The 24338-nt window shown below is 39.6% G+C and overlaps 1 protein-coding gene across 2 annotated transcripts in view; it reads left to right on the top strand.

Moving 5' to 3' along the window:
- The window catches only part of DGKI (diacylglycerol kinase iota), a 491181-nt gene that overhangs the window by 275573 nt on the left and 191270 nt on the right, over window positions 1-24338 (top strand). For both annotated transcript variants that reach the window (XM_065938788.1, XM_065938787.1), the window contains exons 13-19: window positions 3045-3158; window positions 4826-4963; window positions 8215-8293; window positions 13607-13662; window positions 14832-14894; window positions 19404-19477; window positions 21546-21657. In XM_065938788.1, the coding sequence (XP_065794860.1) occupies window positions 3045-3158; window positions 4826-4963; window positions 8215-8293; window positions 13607-13662; window positions 14832-14894; window positions 19404-19477; window positions 21546-21657 (636 nt within the window). The remainder of the gene's footprint in view (window positions 1-3044; window positions 3159-4825; window positions 4964-8214; window positions 8294-13606; window positions 13663-14831; window positions 14895-19403; window positions 19478-21545; window positions 21658-24338) is intronic.

Raw genomic sequence — 24338 nt, 5'->3', positions numbered from 1 at the left:
ATCCTGAGACTCGAGTTGGGTTTTCTATAAGTGGTTAGGGCTCCCATCCTGACCCTGGGTCAGGGGTGTTTCAGGTGTCAACAAGCTCATGGGCGTTTCAACTCATAATAGAAGCTTTATCCCTTCAGCCCGAAGGCATCACAGCTTTCTGTGGATGATGGCCTCAGGCAGTGGCTCCTCACCCTCTCTTCTTGGCCTCTTTTCTCCTGACCACATAGGGAGTCTGGTTCATATACAGCCTCCTGCCAGCAAGGGGTGAACTTTTATCCCCTGTAATCAGACAGAAGCCAAACTCCTGGCTTCCTCTGCTTGCCCCTCTGTGCTTTCTTTGTTTCTGACCCACGGAGACTTTTTTCCCTCCTATTTTTATGTCTAGAAGGAAATAGAATGTTCAAAGTGTGAACTCATAGCATTATCTTTATCCAGAAAAGACAGACCTATTTCAAAGGAACACAAGAAAAATATTTCTAATTTAAATCTACCTAAAAGAGCTTAGATTTGACTTGTGAGTATAAATCAGAATAGGGGAGCTGTAGGAGCATCTCTCAGAGAAGGTGAAGAGTCTGTCTTCTTTTCCCTGCTGTATATGGAATGTTGAATTAGATTTCCTGTAAGTTCCACCTCCTCTCTGAGTCTCTGGTTCTACTCAGGGCTGTTTACAGCTGTAGTCAGGGAGCCCAGATTGTTGGGATTTCTGTGTTTTTGTGTCCTTTTTCATGACCTTTAAACCCCCTGCTCATCATTTATTAGAGGCCTCTGCTTTGACTCCATCTCGTTTATGTTTTCAGTGGCCGAGGAACAACCTCTAACATAGTCATTAGCACTACTTTAGTGTCTGGCATTTTTTTTTTCCTTTTACTTCAATAGCAAACTTAGTGAGTGTTGTGTCAAAGAAGAGTTAAAGAAGCCCTGGGTGGGAATCTGAGGATTTATCTAGGGGTTCTTTGCTCAGTTTGGGGGAATGAGGGGACTTGTGCACCCTCGTATAGATGTGAATGTTTAGTTTCCCACCTTGGGCCAGCATTGTGTTACCCCTTTCTAAAAGGTAAACACAGTTTTAGGCTTCTTGATGGATGGGCAAGTTTGACATCTTAAAAAACAGTCACTGTGAAGGAGAAAGGGTTTTAGATAAGGGGTCAGCAGACCTGGTTATGACTGTTTCTTTCACTTATGATTATTTGGTCTTGAGCAAATAACATAGCCTCTGTGTACCTCAGTTAATAAATCTGCAAATTAACTGAATTTGATTAAGCAGTTTCCAAGGATTCCCTAGTGCTCCAAAGATCCCGAAGGTCCATGCCATTGACTCTGGGATGGTCAGGCCACTTGGGAGCTGAGTTTAGTTCTTTACTGAAACATTCCTTGCATCAGAGCGGCTCAGAGGTTAGCCTTTGATGGGTGGCAAACCTAGCTTTGAGTGTCAGCTCTACGGTATAAATGATGTGATGTTAAGGTAGTCACTGAACCTTTCAAGGCTTGGTTTCTTTGTCTACGAATTGGGAATGAAAATTATGTCTATGGTAGAGAGTTGTTTTGAAGTTTAATAATTCAGTAGAAAGCTTTGCTTAGGGACTAGCACACAGAAAAGATCAGTATGCCCCTCTTTTTGTTAATTGCAAAATCCTTGAGAGCAAGCATTCTGCCTTATCTTAGAGTGGCTCACTCATCTTTTTATTTCAATTCCTTATTTCCATGCTTTATTAGATAGTAGTGTTCAATAAATGTACTGTTAAAATACAGTTTTAAAAAATTTGAAACATGATTCTCAAACAACTTTAGAGTCAGTAAATGTTAAAAACTTTATTTAGGTTTATAATAAAGGAGCTAGCAAGATAATACCACCAGTTTATTGGAGAAGAAAAGGAAAGGAATTATGTAGTTTATACCAGAATAATTTTTCTAAATTTGAGACAAAATTGGTTTATGTTCTGATGGGGGAATAGAACCAGAGCATTTAAAGTGATCTTCTCTTCTCAGTGTTTACATCTCTATAGGACAAAAATTCTCCCAGTAACTTACACTCATAAAGTTCTTAGATAAGCCTGTGACGCTGCTCTAGAATAACACTGTGAGGATATTCAAGTTTCTTTTTGCTGTTTCCAAGTTTGGGGTAATTTTTCTAAATAGTTATAATAAGACAAAACACCAAGTATTATTTATCTTAGAAAAAGATTGAACAGGAATATGATTCTAGTATATAAGTATCCATTTTCTTCCTAAACTTATAATAAGTACTGAGTTCATCCATAATTATGTTTTTTAATGTTTCATTAAGAGGAATTTAGGGATAGTTAGGGAAGCACTACTAATTTCTAAGATGATAACATACAGAGTAACCATTTAATGAGTACTTCCATAAGTCATGCACCATATCAAGGTTTTTATATATGTTTTAGTTTTAATCTATAAACAGTCTTGTGAGGTAGGTATTATTATCTTCATTTTGAAAATCAAATAAATGAGTCTTACTGTGGTTAAATATTTAATCAAGATGACAAAGCCAGTGTGAGCCAGAATTGAGATTTAGTCTGATTTCCTGAAATGCCCTAGGGATGAACCGACCTCCCTAAATTGTAAACTCTCCTAAATTTTAAAGTAGATCTCTAGTTGATGTGGGTTCAATCACTGGGTCAACAGGATTCCCTGGAGAAGGAAATGGCAACCTAATCCAATATTCTTACCTGGAAAATGCCATGGGCAGAGGAGTCTGCATCTGACTCTTTGCAACCCCATGGCTACAGTCCATGGGGTTGCAACGAGTCAAATATGACAGAGCGCACACACATACTAAACACACAGATGAACGGGTCTAGTTTTGCTTATATGATAATGATGTATACAAAATGGTTCTTTTTCCCTGTGAAGAGACTTGGCACATTGAAACTGCTTGGGATAAGTGCCCTTTCTGTTTCCTGGTTGCTGGATGTTTAAAGAAAAATGTGCCTATTCTGTTTTGCTCCTTTTAAAGCCTCCTGTTCTCAGGTTGTCTCCTTTGTAACTTATCTTTCTTTCTTCTATCTCTTCTGGCCCCCGCATATCTGTAGGTGGGCTGGATCCTTTCCATTCTGGATGAACTGCAGCTGAGCCCTCAGCCTCCCGTCGGGGTCCTTCCTCTGGGGACTGGGAATGACCTGGCTCGGACTCTCAACTGGGGAGGGGTAAGCATGTCCTCAGGGGCTGCCCACGTCATCAAGCGGTGGAACCCCCAAATCCACAGGTGCTCTAGCGGAAGGCTCCTCTTGTTCAAGGAGCAAGTTAGAGTTGAGAATCAAGGTCCCCATGAACCAGGGTTTTATCTTCAGTTTAAATCTATAGTCAGCTAGAGAAGAGGAAGTTTTATTTTTTTTTAAATGGGTTTTAGTATACAGGTCTGGGTCTTTTTGAGATATTCACTAAAAGTAGTCACAGGTACCCAGGGGGTGGGTTGGTCCTCATATTAAGCAATTACAGAGACTCGAGTTGCTCCTGATCCCTAGTCCTGCCCTGATGAATCTGGTTCAGATTTCTGATTCTTACTTTGGAAGAGTCATGGCTTTGTTTGAGCTTTTAGTTTTCTAGTTAATGTCATCAGGCTTTTGGCTGTACAGGTAGCCAACTTTCCTTTTCACCATGGAGTCAACTTCAGGCAAACTTGTTGAAAGCAGTTTAACCAGCCATTCAAAAGGGGCTTCCCAGGTGCCTCAGGGGTAAAGAATCCTCCTGCGATACAGGAGACGCAGGTTTGATTCCTGGGTCGGGAAGATCCCCTGGAGAAGGAAATGGCAAACCCACTCCAGTATTCTTGCCTCGAGAAACCCCACAGACAGAAGAGGCTGGTGAGCTATAGTCTATGGGGTTGCAAAGAGTCGGACATAACTTAGCGGTTAAACAACAACAAAACAACAATCATTTAAAAACTATTATTATCATCATCATCATCATTAATATTTTTACAATATTAGGAAAGTAAGAAAGTATAATATGCTAACATATGCTGCCTGACTGGTTTTTTAACTGCTCATATGAAATTATTGCCTGGGCTGGGCTCGATGAAAATTATCTTCAGATATTAGCAGATAGTAATCTGGCTTTTGGGTGTATTAACCTCCCATGGGTGATAATTATGTCAGGGTATTAGCAGATATTTATTTGACCTTGGGTGAATTAACTTTCCAGAGGTCTTTTTTTTTTAATTTTAAGTAAGTATAGTATAAATAATATATTTTCATAAGGCAGCTAATGTGTTTATCAGTATTAGTTCCTCTTATCTAAATCAGTGACTTGATCATCCTTAATAATCATGCTATCAGTCATGTGTGCTCAAGGGGTAAGTAGATAGCTCCCTAGCAGAGCTGTCCATCACTCAGATTTGCCTTAGGTCCTGAAAGGAATGGTGTTTTAGGACAAGGTCAGGGAGAGGTGAGTGAAGTGAAATATTAGAAATCATCTAGCAGATGTTGCTTGATTCTTTTCCTGCTTCACCACATACACTTGTTCTGTGTACCCTCCAAATTTCTTTAGAGGGAGATGTGGGGAAATCTGTTTTCACCCTGATAAAAACAGCCTTCCAGCATGACTCTCAAATGCCTGCCATTGACTGTTCTTGGTGCTAACAGAAGTCATTCTTCCGCTCAAACCAACTAGAGATAGTATTTCTGTGCACCGTACCTGTGACTATTGTCTTAAATTCTAAATACCTCAAGAAAAACAGTTTACTCTCTCAGCCTTGTTAGTTGCAAAATAGAGAGCTGCAGCAGAAGGTCTCCGCCTGGCATGAACTATCATTACCTTTGGCTGTACTGTCCACTGTTCCAGACAGCCGTGTGTTCGTTCTTTGATTCCTTAGGGCTACACTGATGAGCCTGTTTCTAAGATCCTTTGCCAAGTAGAAGATGGGACGATTGTACAGCTGGATCGCTGGAACCTCCACGTGGAAAGAAATCCAGACTTGCCTCCTGAAGAACTGGAAGATGGCGTGTGTAAGGTTAGAGAGTTTTCCCTTCTGCAGAAAGGGAACCCTGTTCTACCTGAGCCACAGGAAATACATTCCTGGCCAGAGGGTTATGTCTGATTACCTCCTATAAAGGTTATGGCTACTAGGGCTTGGAGAATAATGATATCCAGTAATTATGCCCCATAGGCTTCTAAAGATCATGATTTCCTAAGTGCTTCCATAGCGCAGGGAGCTATTCTCTGTCGTCAAATTCCACACCAGAAAGAAAGATATCAGTTTTCTAATCTTTCAAGTTCATTGCAAAGTCTTAAACCTATGAGGAAATAAAAAAAAAAATCATATGGCCTGAAAACATTAGGCACAGGGTCTTTCAATAGAAAGATACCATCTGAGATTTGTGGTCTGATAGCAAAAATTCCAATTTCATTACTTGTTTGGGATGTGAAGATACACCTAAATAAATACTTGACTTAGCGTTTTTCCTTCAGTAATTAAACTTGTATCTCGCAAACCAAGGGATATAATTATAAAAATGCTACTATAGAGCTTCAGGGGAAAATTCAGTTTTAAGTTCTGGCCTCAGTTTCATATAAATCTGATAGGTTTCTGAGTAGCCACTTGCTTTCTATTACTTTGCCTTTTTCTTCTGTGATAGTGTTTTCACATTTTCGTTGTGTAAGAATCTCCAGGCAGTGTGCCTCTGAAATGCAGATTGCAAGGCCCTGTTCCCAGAGATTCTGATTCAGTAGATGTAGGGTGAAGGCCTGGCATCTGTGTAGCATCCCTGCTTTATTGGATCACACCATTGATTGAAGCCAGAATTTCATGGTGCTTTGACCTTTGAATCCGGTATCATTTTAGACCAAACCAGTGACCTTTCCTTGGAGAAGGAAATGGCAGCCCACTCAAGGATTCTTGCCTGGGAAACCCCATGGACAAAGGAGCGTTGTGGACTACAGTCCATGGGGTTGCAAAAGAGTCAGATAGAACTTAGTGACTAAGCAACAACAAATGCACTTTTATTGATGAGCATCAGGATCCCAACCAATTGTGGTAGAAGCTCAAGTTACTTATTTGACTAAAATTGGTTAAAACATGTTTTGTCTTACCTTCATAGTTTTTTCACCTAAACTATGACCCAGAAACTAAGGTTTTTTGTAGTTATCATGATTGCTCAGTTAACCTTGAGTTCGTAACGTCACAGTGTTGTTTAAGCAAGTATCGTCTTGGGATATAATACTTCTTTGTAATGTATTTGACTTATAGAAACTGGCTATGAAACAGCTAAAGTACAAAGAAATGTACCATATGAAAATGTTAAGGTCCTATCCCCACTCAGCTTGGAATGGTTAGGCCCTCAATAGCAATCTCTATTTAATTCTCTTCCCAACAGCTTAAGAAATGGAAAGACTTCTTGATGCAGCCTGGGGACATTAATCCAGATAATTAAAGGGTTTCAAAAGTGGATTTGTAAGGAGATGTGTAGGAAATTGGGGCAATTTTTCCTGGAAAATATGAATAAGTACTCTTAAAACAGATTAAATTGTGATGTTATTTAGAGGATGGTGACCAGATGTTCTCCTACGTTATCAGCGGATGCTGAGACAAGGGTTAGAATCGTAGCCAAAAGAACATAAATGGTAGAAATGAACATATCTGTGCTTTTGGCGGGATCACCGACCCTTGCTGTCATTCCTAAGGACTTGTATTTTTGTTTAAGTGCAGGAACTGGACATTCTCAAATGTGAAGCCAGGAGAGTGAGACATGTTTTGGCATTGTTCTGTGTGTTGAGTTTCTCTGCCTGTTCTCCAGTCACTTGTAACCACTTCTAAGGGCTGAGCTGACCTCTGAATCAGTACATGCTCTGAGTCAGCCTTCTGTGTTTCTGTATTATTAATAATCTCTCTCTTGCTCTCTCTCTGACTCTTCCTCTCATTTCATTTTTCTCTTACTGGGACAAGATTATTGCTCTAGTCAAAGAGAAAAATCTTACTGATCAAGGGGCATAGGAAACCCAGTAATTTTTGAAATCTTGAGGCTAAACACTTATTTCTAACAGAAGAGGAGAGCATTTCTCTCTGGAGGATAAACCTGATCATTATCTGGGAACATCATCCAGGCTGAGATAATATTTCCCCTCTGTTTACTTTAACATTTATCTTCCAAGCAGGGTTGCAGAAGAAAAAGTGGAAGAACCACCGTATGCCTTCTAGCATTTCCCACAGACTTTTCTAATTGTTCTCACCTTGAAGCACAGGGCTTCAAATCATGTCAGCTTTGTAGTTTTAATGCAGGACTTCAGGCTACATAGCTTGTTCTCTCCTTTACTCAACTTGCAGCAGTAACAGCCAGGGACCCAGAGGACTCTGGCAAGGAAAACTGAGGCTTGTATATATATCTATGTGTCTGTGTTTGTGTATTTCATGGTCATATTAAAGATATAAGAGTTAATAGAGTAAATAGAAATCTGAATACTGATAAATACACGCACATATAATTTATTTCTAATTGGAGGATAATTGCTTTACAATGCTGTGTTGGTCTCCTCTGTACAACAGTGTGAATCAGCCATAAGTATACATATGTCCCCTCCCTCTTGAACCTTCCTCACATCCCATCCCACCCCTAGGTCATCACAGAGCACCAAGCTGAGCTCCCTGTGCTATTTGGCAACTTCCCACTAGCTATCTATTTTGCACATGATAGTGTATATATGTCAGTGCTACTCTCTTAGTTAACTTTTAGTTTTTTTCTAGGTTGAGGAAAGTTAAATGGCTCCCACTGGCTTATTGCTTACATGACTTTTGTCAAAAATATATAGATTTTTAGAAAATAAGGGTAAACAAAGTAAATGGTATTTATCTTCACTTGCAGTATTAATCGCTGAACGTAAATTCTTCAAAAAATGTGCATCCACTGATTAGGAAGGTTAGATGTGATACTTACAATTAAATTTATTTGCAAAGTTTGTTTATTGAATCATCCCTTGTAACTGTTACAAATGTGCGTCCCTCAGCCCTCAAGATTCTCGTGTTATAATATCCACAAGAATGGTTCTCATTTAATAATTTGTGTTGTGTCTCTTGTTTTCTAAACTATTTAAAATTCTTGAGAATATCCTATGATTTGAGCTTTCACTAAAGAATTAATTCAAAAATCCCTTGTTCCTTCTATGTAGACACCCCTACGTTGGGCTGTGACTGGTCTTTCTCCCAGGGACTTGCCCCACAGACAGGTGTCTGACTTTCAACTTTACCTCTGCCTTTGTTCATCATTGCAGCTCCCTCTGAATGTTTTCAATAACTACTTCAGCCTTGGATTCGATGCGCACGTCACATTGGAGTTCCATGAATCCAGAGGTGAGGACAACGTCCCATTTCCATCTCCCAGGGAGAAGTTTCCAGCAGGTGTTTTGCATGTTCCCTTTTGTTTGCATATCACTTAAGTGTCCACAGTGTGCCCTACTGCTGTTTTTCCATTTGAACTTCCATGGTGAACCTGGGAGCTCAGTAAGATAGGAACTTATTACAGATGTTACCCTGAGACCTCCTTGTTTAGGGTCTCAGAGACAGGAAAGCTCAGGACCAGCTGTGTGCTCCAGCACTCAGGACTGCTAATCTTTAGGTGTGACTAGAAACCAAAGTCAGTGAACGACCCAGAAGTGATTAAAAAAGAGGAAAAACAGTGACTGAAGAACTGGTAAGGGAGGATTGATGCTGACTGAGAGTAATGAAGACCGTATTCATGGAGAGGATCGAGAGACAGTGCACAATAAAGATACATGAAATGTTGAAACAGATTGGCTGATGTGTCTATACCAGAGGTGTGGACTTTTTAGTATCTGTTAGTCTGTCTTTTTTGCATTAAGTAAAAAAGAAATCATTATTAATGATGAAAGGTATACTTACTCAAGCTGGTTTTTTAATATAATTTATTTTTGGCTATGCTGGATCTCCATTGCTCCACAGGCTTCTCTCTAGTTTTGGTGAGCCAGGGCTACTGTCTAGTTGCGGTGTGAGGGGGTTCTCGTTGCGGTGGCTGCTCTTGTTGCCTAGCACAGGTTCTAGGGTATGTGGCCTTCAATAGCTGTGGCACCTGGGCTCAGCAGGCTCTAGGGAACAAGGTCAATAGTTGCGGTGCACGGGCTTAGTTGCTGTGACATGTGGGATCTTCCCGGATCAGGAATCAAACCGGTGTCTCCTGCATTGGCAGGTGGATTCTTTACCAATGAATCACCAGGGAAGCCCATCAGGCTAATTTTTTTTTCTTTTTTTGCTGTTTTCTGTTTATTTGGATTTTCCACATGTTTTTACCTCAATAGTCAAGAAATCTCAAGCTCCACTGTAGGAAGAGGAGGAAGAAAGTGAGGCTGCATTTTCATTAGGGTCATATATACTTGTTTTTGTTGATAGATAGTGGCTGGAAGCCATGCAAACCACAGTTGAGACTCCAAACTGTTCTCCAACGCAGCTGCTCAGAGACTGTGACTTCATGACAAAGCTTGTATCATTTGCATCTAATACTTGCAGAGTGATTCAAAGCCTCATGAGAGCCATTCCAAAAAAAAGTAACCTTGCATAGAATAACCTACTAAATATTGGTCAAAACATACAATATATTGGGAATTATGCCAATCCATTTTCATGGACTGGGTAATAAATATAAATCTCACTAAAGCAGAATCCTAAAAAATTCAATTGCAGAAACAGTTTTTGGCATAGATATGAAATAGCCCATCAAATTGACATGGGACAGTTGCAGACTTTTATTACTTATTGTATTTCTTTTAGAAGGGACAATTAAAATGACATTCATTTTGAGACAGTTTATTATTGGTGTTTTCTGTGTAAATGCTTTTAGAATTACCAGTAGAAAAGCAAATAAGGAGTAAAAAAAGGCTGAACATTTTGATTGACTTTGTATGTAAATAATGCAAACCTTTGAATAATTTGATCAGAAAGAAAGTATATTGGACTTCCCTGCTGGGCCAGTGTTTGACTCCATGCTTCCAATGCAGAGTATGTGGGTTTGATCCCTGGTCAAGGAAGTCAGATCCAACATGCTGTGTGGTGCAGCCAAAATATAAATTTTGAAAAGTGATTTTTAAAATAAGAAGGTATACTTTGTTTGATAGGAAAATAGATGCTGTTTTCTTCTTCTCAAAGTGGCTAAGCCATGTCTGGCTGAACTGTTGTGTAACAGAACATGTGATCATTTGGAACAAGAGTCAGAGATTTGATCGGACTGGTCATTTAATTGTCAGTTGGAATCTTGCCCAGTACTTTACACTATTGCATTATGACAGTACTTGAGGAAGTACATTGAAAATACTCTAGTCCACTATTACATAGTCATGGTAACAATGATTATGGTTATCAGGTAGCAAAGCTAGGTCTCACTTTGCCAGCTATGTGAATTAGATAGTCATCTTTGGGGGACACGAAGGATATTAAACACATCAAACTTTTAGTCTGAGATTGGACACTCGAGTCATACCCTCATTGAAATTGCTTATTATTCAGAGAATTTGAACCTTACACTACAAGGTCAAGGAAATATAATTATGACTCCTGAAGAGGCAGTATTTAAATTTGATTTAGGATTTGCTATTTTCTCTGAATATAAAGAGGCATGCAGATCAGCATGTTTCAAGGATTATGAATGTTTCATGATTCATATGGTGAACTGACAGGTTTCTTTGAAAAGGTGTTATTTTCAGTGGACTGCTAAATTTCACCATCACCATCACTGCAAAGGACACACTGCCAGTCTCTTGCCCAGGTAGTAAGACTCAAGCACAGTTGACCTTTGAGAAACCCTGTCCAAGGTTTTCTATCTGTAACCTTCTTTTGCATCTTGAACTTCAGCGTGACATCTACTCATCATTCTAGGCTCAAGTGTACTTGCCTCTGAAACACTGTTTTGATCATTTGCTCTATGTGTGGGAGCCCCCCACATCCTGCCCCGCCGCTCCCACTTTGTCTTACATGGAGAAGGAAACGGTAACCCACTCCAGTATTCTTGCCTGGAAAATTCCATGGACAGAGGAGCCTGGTGGGCTACAGTCCGTGGAGTCGTCTTATATAGACATCTTTTTATGGCGTATACAAAATGACATTTTTCATTTTCAGATCTGTCTTCCCCTCTTTAAACAACACAAGGGCAAAAGACTCTTATTTTTATCTTCTGTGCTAAGTCCAGTGGCTGTCTCAAATGTCTGCTATAGGAATGGAATGTTAAATTGGAGAATAGGCTCATATATAAAAGATAAAAGTAGAGGGAGTATATAGTAAGAGGAAAATGTATAGGTAGTGAATAATATGGGAGCTTGGTGGGGATTGTTGACAGAAGAAGAGTATCAGGGGAAAGTTTCCAGAAAGGGTAGGAGGGAATATGGTGGTAAATAAAGAAGGATTGTGCTATAGACAAGAAGTAAAATGGGTAAGGGCATTTCAGACAGGAAAGAGAAGTACAGAGAGACAAAGGAGCTTGTGATAAAGATTGGTTAGATGACTGGTTAATACAGAGTGAAAGATTTTTGCCATGGTGTTAGAAAAATGAAGATAATGCAGGTAAAAATATTTGTCCTTAAGGTGCAGTGACTTTTAAAGAAAAGATTTTTATAACACATACAATTTTAATTGAAGGTGACACTGTCACTGTAGGCATAGATATTGAAGTCATTTATGTATACATAACTGATGTCTTAAGATTGGCTTAATATCCAATGCAGATAATTTGGAAGACGTATGAGTTATATGGGCTTCCTAGGTGGCATTAGTGGTAAAGAACCTGCGTGGTAATGCAGGAGAGGTAAGAGACTTGGGTTCAATCCCTGGGTTGAGGAGATTCCCTGGAGGAGGCCATGGCAACCCACTCCAGTATTCTTGCCTGGAGAGTCCCATGGACAGAAGAGCCTGGTGGGCTCAGTCCATGGGGTCACAAAGAGTTGGACACGACTGAAGCGACTTAGCACGCACACACCAGTTATATGGCGTTCAAATTGCTTATTGGCTTTTATAAACATAGTGTTAAACTTATATTTGCTAATATCTCCCTAATAGGCAAGACCAATTACAGATAAAAGTAGAGTTTTGGATTCCATTCTAATGGCACATATGTTATTGTGTTATACACAAAGATGGGATTAATATGTTAAAATAATGGAATGGATTATACCCAGGGTTTCATCATCATTATAAATGGATTACATTCAGAGCCAAATCATTTAGATGATTTAGATGATGAGATTTGGCAAGTTTGAAGTAATGAGATTTAGATGAGGTCTTTGGATTTTGAGTTGATGCTGTAATGGGAATGAGACCTTTTGGGACTTGGGAGGAAGTGAATGTGTTTTTCACATGTGAAGGATGTGAATTATAGGGGCCAGAAGGTAGGCTGTTGTAGGTAAAATTTTAGTTTCTATGACGTTTGCCATTTGGTATCATGCTTGCCATTCAAATATAGAGTTAGGATTTGGACACTTTCAGCCAGTCAGCCAGCTGTCTGATGAAAAATGACTTGGAGAAAGACCTGTTCCTAAGAAAGGATAATGAATGAACAAAATAGAAGACGAACGTTGACAGTGGGTTCCTTTGGAATGTCTTGGAATTTTATCAGAAAGAATGTAAGGAAATAGTATTTCATTTGGGGATTTTATCATCCCTTGGATTCATGTGAACATTCTCTGATGAAGATTCTTGTTTAATCTATTTATGGTCTTCAACCTATATAACATCCAGGAACAAACACAAAATTAAACCATTCTCAGTTAGAGCCTTTGCTGTCTTTTGCCCTGAGTCCATTCTGCAGGTCATCTGTATATATCTGTATCTGTCTATATGTGCATGCTTACTTGTGTCTGACTCTTTGCAACTGCATGAACTGTAGCCTCCCAGGCTTCTCTGGGAGGAGGGATTTCCCAGGCAAGAATACTGGAGTGGGTTGTCATTTCCTTCTCCAGGGGATCTTCCCAACCTCTAGATCAAACTGTGTCTCCTACATTGGCAAGAAGATTCTTTACCACTGAGCCATCTGGAAGCCCCATAGATAAATATTTGTATTATATATATATATATCTTCACTAGATCAAATGGTTTTTTGAGGCCTGTCACAAACAAGAGTATAGATGGTAGTTAGGAGTTTTTGCAAAATGTGACAGCAAATTCTTCATTGATTTTTATCCAAATTCCCTATATTAAATTTGAACTGCATACATAGTTTATGGAAGCTGTGCTCCATGGAGGTCAAAGCAGACAACAGACCCTCTTCCCTTCTCCCTTCCCTCTTTCTTCTGTCACCACTGTCCTGTATCCCAACCAACTCTCTGTTTTGAATAGAGTCCAGAGTGCCTCAGCCTTTAATGTGCATGGGAATCACCTGGAGAACTTGTTAAACCAGATTCCTAGACCCCAGCTCCCAGATATTCTAATTCAGTAGGATTAGGGTGGAGCCTAATAATTTGCATGTCTCAGTTGATACTGCCACTGATGACAGTTTGGGGCTACATTTTGTATCCCTGGGCTATTGTGCCAAGTGCCTATAACTGAGGGAAATATGATAATGAAGCTGTTGGTTCCTTGGGATGGGGAGGGACGGAGAGAACATCGGGGTGCTTATCTAACTACTTCTAATGAAGTCTGTATAACAAAACCACCTTTTCCCTTTCACAGAAGCAAATCCAGAGAAATTCAACAGTCGATTTCGAAATAAAATGTTCTATGCAGGGGTAAGTATACATTTCATTTTTTACATTTCATTTTCAATGATTACATGTGATTTATACTAATTTACTGATGGTAATAAAGATGCTAATATACTATGCTAATAATTACATACACATCACAGATGTTTACATGTGTGTTTATGTGTGTGCGTGTGCTCAGTCATGTCCAACCCTTTGCAACTCCATGTACTGTAGCCTGCCAGGTTCCTCTGCCGTTGGGATTCTCCAGGCAAGAATACTGGAATAGTTGCCATTTCCTTCTCCATGGGATCTTCCCAACCCAGGGATCGAACCCAGGTCTCCTGCATTGCAGGCAGATTTCCTACCACTGCACCACCCGGGAAGTCCTACGTGTATATATAGTTAATGCTTAATGTGTTGGTTGAAGAATAAAAGTAAGGGTATGTTTCTTAAGTTGGTTGGCAGAGAGTTCATTATCTTTAGACTTTAAGGCCCTGACACTGAGTGGGAATGATATTCAAGAAGTGGTGTGAAAAACAAACATCAAAGTCGAGCTAGAGAACTGGAAAATATAGGTAGACTGAAAGATGTATGGCAAGTCTTGGGTAAGAATGTAGTTTTCACAAGGATATGTATCCTATGCATTGACATTTGGATGCAAAATTGAGAGACCATGGGGAGTTTTTCATGGAAGCATATATGAGATAAAGGGGCACTCTTCTTTTTACTACTTTTTCTCAGGGACATCCCTGGATGTGAATGGCTAGAAAGAAAGGAAAAAAAAAAAAAGAGGGCCTCCAAAATACTGATTTTTAAAAGTGTGGCTTAAGTTTATAGCACTGGGTAGAGGGAATTAAAGTAAAAAAGAGGTGAAACAAGACTGTCTCAGTGGCTTAAAGATTTTAGCAGCATCTACTGGATAAACAGGAAGGTCAGGAAAGGCCATCAGATCTCCAAACTGACCCTTGAAATTACCTACATTTTCTCTCTCCTGCTGCGATCTTAAATTTTATTATAAGTTACATTTTGAAAACAAAGAGAAAGCTTTCAACTTGACAGCCTCTGCACTACATTACTCTAGAGAATTTGTTTTATATTTTGTATTTTTGCATAACTCAGAATTTCTAGGACCTATCTATCACATAGAAGCAGGGCTTTGGCATAACTGTGTAATGAAGCATTTTTTTTTTCTTTCTTTCCTTGTGGTATAGGCAGCTTTTTCTGATTTCCTACAGAGAAGCTCTAGAGATTTATCCAAACATGTTAAAGTTGTCGTAAGTATTGCATGTGTTGACTCATTTCCCTTTGAATGTAAATATCTTGTCCCTAACATAAACCCTAAATACCAGTTTATGTACTTAATCAGTGGGCTGCATAGAACTTGAACTGAATTGAGTGTGGTGTGTTCAGCCAACATTTAGGAGCATTCAGAGTGCAGTGTCATTCTGTTATGTGTTGGGCACTGAACAGAGGATGAAGTTAAATAAGATGGGTGGATTTTGCTCCTGAAAAAATTCACGGTTTGGTCATGCTAAAGAGTGCCCAACTCATGGCAGAACAATAGAATAAATGTTGCTGTTTGACTGTTTGTGTCATATGCTGGTGGCACAAAAGGAGAAATGCAAACTGCCCCCAGTGTAGTCAGGGAAGTCATCAAAGCAAGGATGTTGAGCTGGGTCTTGAAGTATAAATAGATGTTCACCAAACAACTAGTTTTATTCCCAGGCTATCTGAAGAGTCTTCATTTTAGAAAAATACTTTGATTTTATTATTTTGTGGTCCTTTACTCTCTAGCCTGGTCAAATACCTCACCACTTAGTTTTTTTGGCTGCTGTTTCTTTCTGAGTCTCTATCCCAAGTTTGGGGGATACTCATCTTGGAGGCAAGGAAGATGGGAAATCATCTTTTCTCTAAGAGATATATTTAAAAATAGCATATCATAATTATTAAGAAAGATTAAGTGTTTCCTTGAAGTAAACAAGTTGAAAGAGGGAATGAATGTGACTTTTTTCACATATCTGTGTAAGTAAAGTGAAACATGAAAGAGAAAAAATATACAGATGAGGAAAAAGAAAGGGGAATACAGCAATGCTTGGATTTATTGTGGGATAGATAAAGAATGGCATTTGTGACAGAAGAGGGTAGGATAAAAGGTATATATGCAAAGAGAGAAAAAATATTACCTTAAACTAATGGATTTATAGAGGAATACAGAGGAGCCTAAGATAAATATTCAATTTTCTTGACACCAGTAAACCATATAAGAGACACAAATCTCCTAAATCGTTGGAAATAAAGACATTACCACTAATAGCCTTTGACATCACTTTCAGATGTTTCAGTTCTCATAAAATACTAATGAAAGACTAGTATCCTTTAGTGGTAGCGACTCTTGAAAACTGGAATGTTGCCTTTTTAAATCTAGATAGGAGAAAGAGACATAGTTCATTAAACTGTGAAGATCTTAATTTTGATAAAATGATGGTTATTTAAGTAGCAGAAACCTTGCCCGAGAGTTCTGTTTCTTCTATGGCGGCCTGCAAGCAGCCAAAAATAAGCCTTCCTTCTTCTCCCAGTACTTTTTGCATTATTGGGACCATTGTAGCACCTGCCTGGAGAGCCAGTGAGTGGAGTGCAGTGGCTGTATTGAATGGTGTCCACTGTCTCACTCAGCTGGGTGGAAATTAAAGTCCCAGTGTCTCCACACCACCGGAGAGCTTTTCTCCCCCATCTGGCAGGCCTCCTGTTGAGAAATGTCTCAGGCATGGGTGGCCGTAGAGCAGGGATTAAAAAAAACCTGCAGAGATGCCAAAGTGGCAGCCAGAAACCTAGAAAAAATTTGATATCAGCCGGTAGGTGTAATATTGCCGGTGGATTGGTCTGTGTAATCATCTTTTATTTATGAAGAGAGGAAAAAAAAACAACACAAAACAGTAGAAATGAAGTTTCAACAATTGGGATTCAGTCCTAGGTCTGTCTTTATGAGGTCTGCCTATATGACTAAAAGCACATGCATTTGAAGCAACAATTATCATTGTGCTATGACACAGAAATACACAAGCGTGTTTCTACAATTATGTTGCTGAGTGTGAAACCAAAAAGATGGGAAGTCAGAGCAATTAGATGTACACATAACAGCAGACTGTCTTATCTTTGCTCTCGGGTGAAGTTAGTGTTTCTGATGTTAATAATCTAATCTCACAGAAATATAAAATATGTGCACAAATACTGTATACAGACACACACACATATACACACCCAGAGGATAGTAACAGAAACCTACATATAGCCTTATTTTGTTCTAGTTCACCTGTGTTCTTCTTGTTTCGATTCATCCACGTGTGAGCTTATACACAGGAAGATTTTTTTGTATGCAAATATTTTCCTTTGTGTGTTTGAAGTAGGGAGACAGTTGAAAACTGTGGTCCTAAAGAGCTGTGGGGTTTAAATGCAATAATATATAGGAAAATTTTGTAAAATATTGTAAGGCACCCATCCTCATAGAATTTGCTGAGTTCCCAGAATCACTATGTTTTTTTTCAGGAGGAAAAAGTAGAAAATTTAAAAAAAATTAATTATGTTCTAAATAAAGTAATATATAAGTATAGGTTTTTTGCTGTAATGCAACGGTGCTGCTTTGCATACTATTAAGGTATCACATGCTGGTTTTTTTTGTGTGTGTGTGTGTGAAAGTTTTAGTTGCTTACAACACTCAGTTTTGATCATTTAAGACGTCTACATTTTTTCTTTACTGGTAGAGCCATCTATCAACTCAGTCCTTAAATTGGGAGACCTTATGTGTGTTTAAGATTTTGAAAGTGTTGTGAAAACACCTTCGATCAATGTCTAGAACTTCATTCTGATCCAAATAACATTTTAGAATACTTTGCTTATTTAGGATTATAAGATTTCCCAGAAACAGTTTTTGAGAATGCTCATGAAAACTAGGCTGTGTTAAGATGAGCTGGGAGGAGGAGAATGAGGCAACCTTGATGGCTAGCAGAGTCATCGTAACCTGGATTGCAAGTCCCTCTGAAGAAAACTTCAGAAATTCGCAAGGATCTTGGGAATGCTTTAACCCTGTCTCCCAAGGAGAAGACGGGGTGGGGGGGGTAGGGGTGGGGTACATTCTGTGATGAGGGTGTGAGGAGAGCAGATAAACAGCAGGCTTTATACCTTTGACATCAAGAGGCCTAGAGTCCTGACCAGAGTGCTCCTCTTTTAGCATTTGTCCCCAGTGGGAAATGAGCAAGGGAAACGAAAAGCCTCTTCCTTGATCAGTCAAAGGATGCTCTTGAGGAAAGCACTAACCAGTCAGGCAAAGTGAAAGTGCTAGTCGCTCAGTTGCGTCTGACTCTACGACCCGTGGACTGTAGCCCACCAGGCGGCTTTGTCCATGGAATTCTCCAGGCAAGAATACTGGAGTGGGTAGCCATTCCCTTCTCCAGAGGGTCTTCCCAATCCAGGGATTGAAGGGTCTCCTGCATTGCAGGCAGATTCTTTACCATCTGAGCCACCAGTGAAGCCCCAGGCAGGTCAGGGAAACCAAAGGTATTGAGGCCAACCGAGCCTGAGGCCCTTGAAACCCAAAGTCACATCCAGAACCAATGAAGTGGTTCATCTCAGAAGACCAGTTGCAGTCTATAAGAGATTACACTGATAAGAGCAAATCACTAATGGAGATGCTGCTGCTGCTGCTGCTAAGTCGCTTCAGTCGTGTCCAACCCTGTGCGACCCCATAGACGGCAACCCACCAGGCTCCCCTGTCCCTGGGATTCTCCAGGCAAGAACACTGGAGTGGGTTGCCATTTCCTTCTCCTATGCATGAAAGTGAAAAGTGAAAGTGAAGTTGCTCAGTCGTGTCCGACTCTTAGCGACCTCATGGACTGTAGCCTACCAGGCTCCTCCGTCCATGGGATTTTCCAGGCAAGAAGACTGGAGTGGGGTGCCATTGCCTTCTCCCTAATGGAGATAATGCTAATTTATAATAGATAGATAGGGGGAAAAAAACATGCAGGATATATTACTTTCAAACTGCTTTCAAAATATTACACTGAACATTTTCAAAAGACAAATTATCTCAAAAAGTAAGGAAAATAAATGGTCATATGCATGACTATTTTTGAATCAGATGATGGTGGTAGAGATTACTACTGCCTCATCTTGAGGCTTTGTCCTTTTATTCTTTTAAGTGTTCATAAATCTTTTAAGGATTTACACAGGGAACTATATTCAATATCTTGCAATCCCTGGTGGTTCAGTTGGTAAAGAGTCTGCCTGCAATGCAGGAGACCCGAGTTCGATCCCTGAGTCAGGAAGATCTCCTGGAAAAGAAAATGGAAACCCATTTCAGTATTCTTGCCTGGGAAATCCCATGGACAGAGGAGCCTAGTGAGCTACAGTCCGTGGGGTTGCAAGATTCAGACACAACTTAGCGACTAAACCTACCTACCTACCTAAATCTTTTAGTGTTGATACTGCAAGCCAAAGTATCTAATCACAGTCCAAGGTTAAGAATAATGAGAGTTCCTTGGATTCTGAGACCAGAGAAAAACATTTTGATTAAATGGCAGCTTTGTTTTTACATGAAGTCAAAGCAAAACCAAGCCCTGAACTCTGGAGCTGGGGAAGTTAGAATAAATTTTCAGTCGTAGTAATGGCCATCCACATCAGCAGAGACAAGGACAAGGGTTAGACTTTGGTACCTGCCCTTGTCAGCTAAGTTGTCTTGTAGACTTGCACCCGCTTCAAAACCCTTGTTTTTTCTGCTTTGATTGTTGCAGTGTGATGGGACTGATCTTACCCCAAAGATCCAGGAACTGAAGTTCCAGTGTATAGTATTTTTAAATATACCCAGGTAAGCCCTGTTCTTATTGTTTTCCATGGTTTGATGTGAACTCTGTTTGACCTAAGGTTCTCTGCTTTCATGATGGAAAATTTCCAGGTACAAGCGATGAAAAATAGTTACTTTAATGACTTATTAAGAGTCTCCAGGCCTGATAATTTTTTTCTCCTGCTTGCTTTGTTTAATGTTCTCTGTGATATTTTTTCATGTATGTGGTATAGCATGCATGGTGTATACTTACCCATCCTTAAGAAATCCAGGCAGTCCTCTGGGCTGAGACATTTTAATGTAATTCTCAATTACTGACCCCTCCCACCCTGTCACCCTCCCCAGGAATGATGGACTTGAATAAATACGTGTTCTTAGTTTCCCAAAAGCTATTAGGAAACCTTCCAGCCTGATTTCAGCATGGAATTCATTCAAAATCGTTGCCAGATGATTGCTTTGAAAAAATAGGATCAATTAGAGCAGCATTTTCTAGCCAGAATATCAACTTTCTTTGGTGCTATTATATACCTCAAGAGAAAGGGGTATTTAAGATTAACTAGTCTCAAAATAAGCACATTTCTCAGTGGGCTTAAATTTAGATTCTAGGCTCCAAAGCCAAGATTTTGAAAGGGATGGATCTCTGACTCTTGTTTGCAAACCAGACAACTCAGACACAAAAATCCACAAGTAAGTTCTATTTAGACTGAATTTGGTTGAAATGAGAAGTGTATGTAAATCTATGTCTGGGGAAGCGTAGTCTCCTGATGACTTTTGGCTGTGCTCGGTTTAGCCCCTTACAACCTATTCCAGAAGTATTTTCATCTTAGTCGTTGAAGTAGGGGGCCTAGACTCTCAGGAAACATTGTTTGTTAGCTTGCTTTAATTTTCTTTTCTTCTCCTCATTCTTCTTCTTGCTCCTTCCCATCTACCCTCTGGACTTTGTTTATTCTACTTTTCAGTTTCCCTGACTTCCCCTTCCCTTTCTGATCTCACATCTTTGTCTCATCCCTTTTTCACCCCTCTGTCTTCAGTTACTGCTCCCCCATTCTGGGGTACTCATTGTCTTAATTATGTATTTACTACTGATTCTTACCCATCTCGATTCTCTTTTCCTCTCTTACTGGCATGTATATGTCTTCCTCTAAGACCAAATTCTGGAACCACCTATTGATAACTCATGGAATTCATGAAAAGTAGGCCTATGTGAATTATTGAGTAAGACGCACACACACATGCACGCACACACACACACACACACACACACACACACACACACACACACACACACTCTACTGACACTATGTATAAAACAGATAACTAATGAGAACCTCCTGTATACCACAGGGGGCTCTACTGGAAGCTCTGTGGTGACCTTAATGGGAAGAAAGCATAAAAAGAGGGGATTGCTGCTGCTGTTCATCACTCAGTCGTGTCTGACTGTTTGTGACCCCATGGACCGCAGCACGCCAGGCTTCCCTGTCCTTCACCGTCTCCCAGAGCTTGCTCAAACTCAAGTCCATCGAGTCAGTGATGCCATCCAGCCATCCCATCCTCTGTCACCCCTTCTCCTCCTGCCTTCAATCTTTCCCAGCATCAGGGTCTTTTCTAATGAGTTGACTTTTCCCATCAGGTGGTCAAAGTATTGGCGCTTCAGTGTCAGTCCTTTTGATGAGTATTTAGGATTGATTTTCTTTAGGATTGACTGATTTGATCTCTTTGAAGTCCAAGGGAAAAAAAGAGGGGATGGATGTATACTATCGCTGATTCTCTTTCTGTACAGTAGAAAGTAACACAACATTGTAAATCAACTATACTCAAATACAAATTTAAAAGCAAAAAGTTGATAAATAATGAATTAATAGAAAATTGGACATCATGGGATGCTTTTGTTGTCGAATTTTGACCCATTTTCATAAATTGATACTTGGAGGAGTAAGGGGATAAGCCCATTTTCTATTGGGAGACATGAACCAAGAGTAGAAAGCTGTTCTTTTATGAAATCAACATCAAATCGAACTATAAATTAGTACCTGATGATGATCACGAGAGGACTGGCACAAACTCTAATTCTGATTTTACTCTTCTCTTGCAGATATTGTGCTGGCACAATGCCCTGGGGGAACCCAGGAGATCACCATGACTTTGAACCTCAGCGTCATGATGATGGTTATATTGAAGTCATTGGATTCACCATGGCATCTTTGGTGAGCAATACATCTGTTTTATTGAAGCAAAATGAGTTTTAGTCACAGTGAGAGTTTATTCCTTTTACAAGATTTTGGTATAATGTTGTCTCCTGGCTTATCAACTTATGAGCTGTATGCAATGTAGAGTTGCTAGGGGAAGCCAAAAACAAAGTCATTCTTTGTGTCACTAAAAAAAGTTGATGCATATTTGCTTGAACTTCAAAGGTAAATGAATATTATTTGTTACTTTTCCTGATATTTTCTATCAGAATGAAATCCAAAGTTTTTATGCTAATTACATAGCATTATGCCACAAACATATCCCTGCATTGATGTAGAAACCTTGCTATTTGATACTTTGCTGGTTCACGGAGGACTCAAGTTTAGATAAAAAAGAACACGGTCATTTGCATTCATCTCCATTTTGCCCTCTTAAGCATAAGATAGGCATCTCTATTATCACAGAATATCTGAATGTAGAAAGACTTCTTATGACATTAATGAATATTGACTTGCCAGTACTGAGATCACCTTGCATTTTAATTTTGGTTCCTGGCATTAGACAAGTAAGTGTATAGTATAAGGTCAATCACAAGCAGGTTTTAGCCTAGTGTTTTAACTTATTAATGAATGATAAAGAAACTAATGAAAAGTTTTGCTTATCATTTTATCAGATATAGATCAGCCATGCTATCAGTTTATAAAGCAAATGAAAATAAAGCTTCTTCTTGTACTTGGCTAGCACTTAGTTCATGCTGTTATATCTCAAGGCTAGAAGATTGTATTTCTTGTTCTAAACAACCTAAAACAACTCTCTCTTTCATTCATCTCATGGATTTCATCCATCTCATGGACTTTTCCTCCATCACATTGAATTGGTGAGATTTAACAGAATAAACTCTTGTGATTATGAAAAGAATGTCCATCTCCTGAGATGGTGATGTTGCTCATTATATTTGATGTATCTAGAGTGAAATGGTCATTAAGTATAAAAGATTGGTCTGGGAATGATCTAATTTTCAAGGTCGTACATAGCTCATATATAACTCTTTCTCTCCAAAAGTATTTATGTTAATTATAGATAAAGACTCAGCCAAAAACAAACACATGAAAAGATGCTCAACATCACTCATTATCAGAGAAATGCAAATCAAAACCACAATGAGGTACCATTACACGCCAGTCAGGACGGCTGCTATCCAAAAGTCTACAAGCAATAAATGCTGGAGACGGTGTGGAGAAAAGGGAACCCTATTACACTGCTGGTGGGAATACAAACTAGTACAGCCACTATGGAAAACAGTGTGGAGATTTCTTAAAAAACTGGAAATGGAACTGCCATATGACCCAGCAATACCACTTCTGGGCATACACACTGAGGAAACCAGATCTGAAAGAGACATGTGCACCCCAATGTCATCACAGCACTGTTTATAATAGGCAGGACATGGAAGCAACCTAGATGCCCATCAGCAGACGAATGGATAAGGAAGCTGTGGTACATATACACCATGGAATATTACTCAGCCATTAAAAAGAATTCATTTGAATTGGTTCTAATGAAATGGATGAAACTGGAGCCCATTATACAGAGTGAAGTAAGCCAGAAAGATAAAGATCATTACAGCATACTAACACATATATATGGAACTTAGAAAGATGGTAATAGTAACCCTATATGCAAAACAGAAAAAGAGACACAGATGTACAGAACAGACTTTTGGACTCTGTGGGAGAAGGCAAGGGTGGGATGTTTCCAGAGAACAGCATGTATATTATCTATGGTGAAACAGATTACCGGCCCAGGTGGGATGCCTGAGACAAGTGCATGGGCCAGGTGCACTGGGAGGACCCAGGGGAATCGGGTTGGGGGTGGGGGGATGGGAGGGGGGATCGGGATGGGGAATACATGTAACTCCATGGCTGATTCATGTCAGTGTATGACAAAACCCACTGCAATGTTGCGAAGCAATTAGCCTCCAACTAATAAAAATAATTGGAAAAAAAAAAAAAAAAAAAAGATTCAGCCAAGAACAAGTAGGAATAAGTCCAGGTAGGGTATGTGCAAGGAAGAATGTTTGGAGGTGCCTGAGAAAGTCGCAAACCTGGTCATGTGTTATTTTGCTCATTCATTTATTCACTAATCCAGTGAACATGTATTGAATTTTTGCCATGAGAGTTTCCTAGTTCTGACTGAGCTGTAGAAGGCTGTCAAGGAATGGCTAAAAGAAGATGATCCCTTACCTAGGCCTGCGAGGGCAGGGAGAATATGACACACTTTCCCATTACTCTCAAGATCACAAACTAAATCTTTACTGCAAAATTGAGTTTCTTTCCAAATCTCCATCCTTTACCACTGCCTTCTGTGCTTTTAGCTTGTTGCCTTTCAGGTCAACTATAGCACTGGACGTCCTTTGCTTCTTTGTACCACAGGACCATTGCATATGCTGCCTATCTCAAATGTTTTTTACCTCTTCATCTTATATAACTTTTCAGTCTATATCTGTGTTAGGTTCTTTTTCGAAGTCTTTCTTTGGTTTGGGTTGTTTCTGCTTACAGTTATATAGTTAAAGTCTGAACAAGAAGGAGAAGGCAGAGTGAAACTGGTAATTAGTGAAGAATTTAATGGATGGACTCTGCAAATAATGCACTCGGTTTATGAGAAGCGATAATGGAGGGTGGGGTATTCCTGAGCTGAA

This window comes from Muntiacus reevesi, chromosome 6, assembly GCF_963930625.1.
Source record: "Muntiacus reevesi chromosome 6, mMunRee1.1, whole genome shotgun sequence".
NCBI classification, from domain to species: domain Eukaryota; kingdom Metazoa; phylum Chordata; class Mammalia; order Artiodactyla; family Cervidae; genus Muntiacus; species Muntiacus reevesi.
The sequence above is the reverse complement of the archived record's forward strand: the minus strand, read 5'-3'. Positions and strand labels throughout refer to the sequence as shown.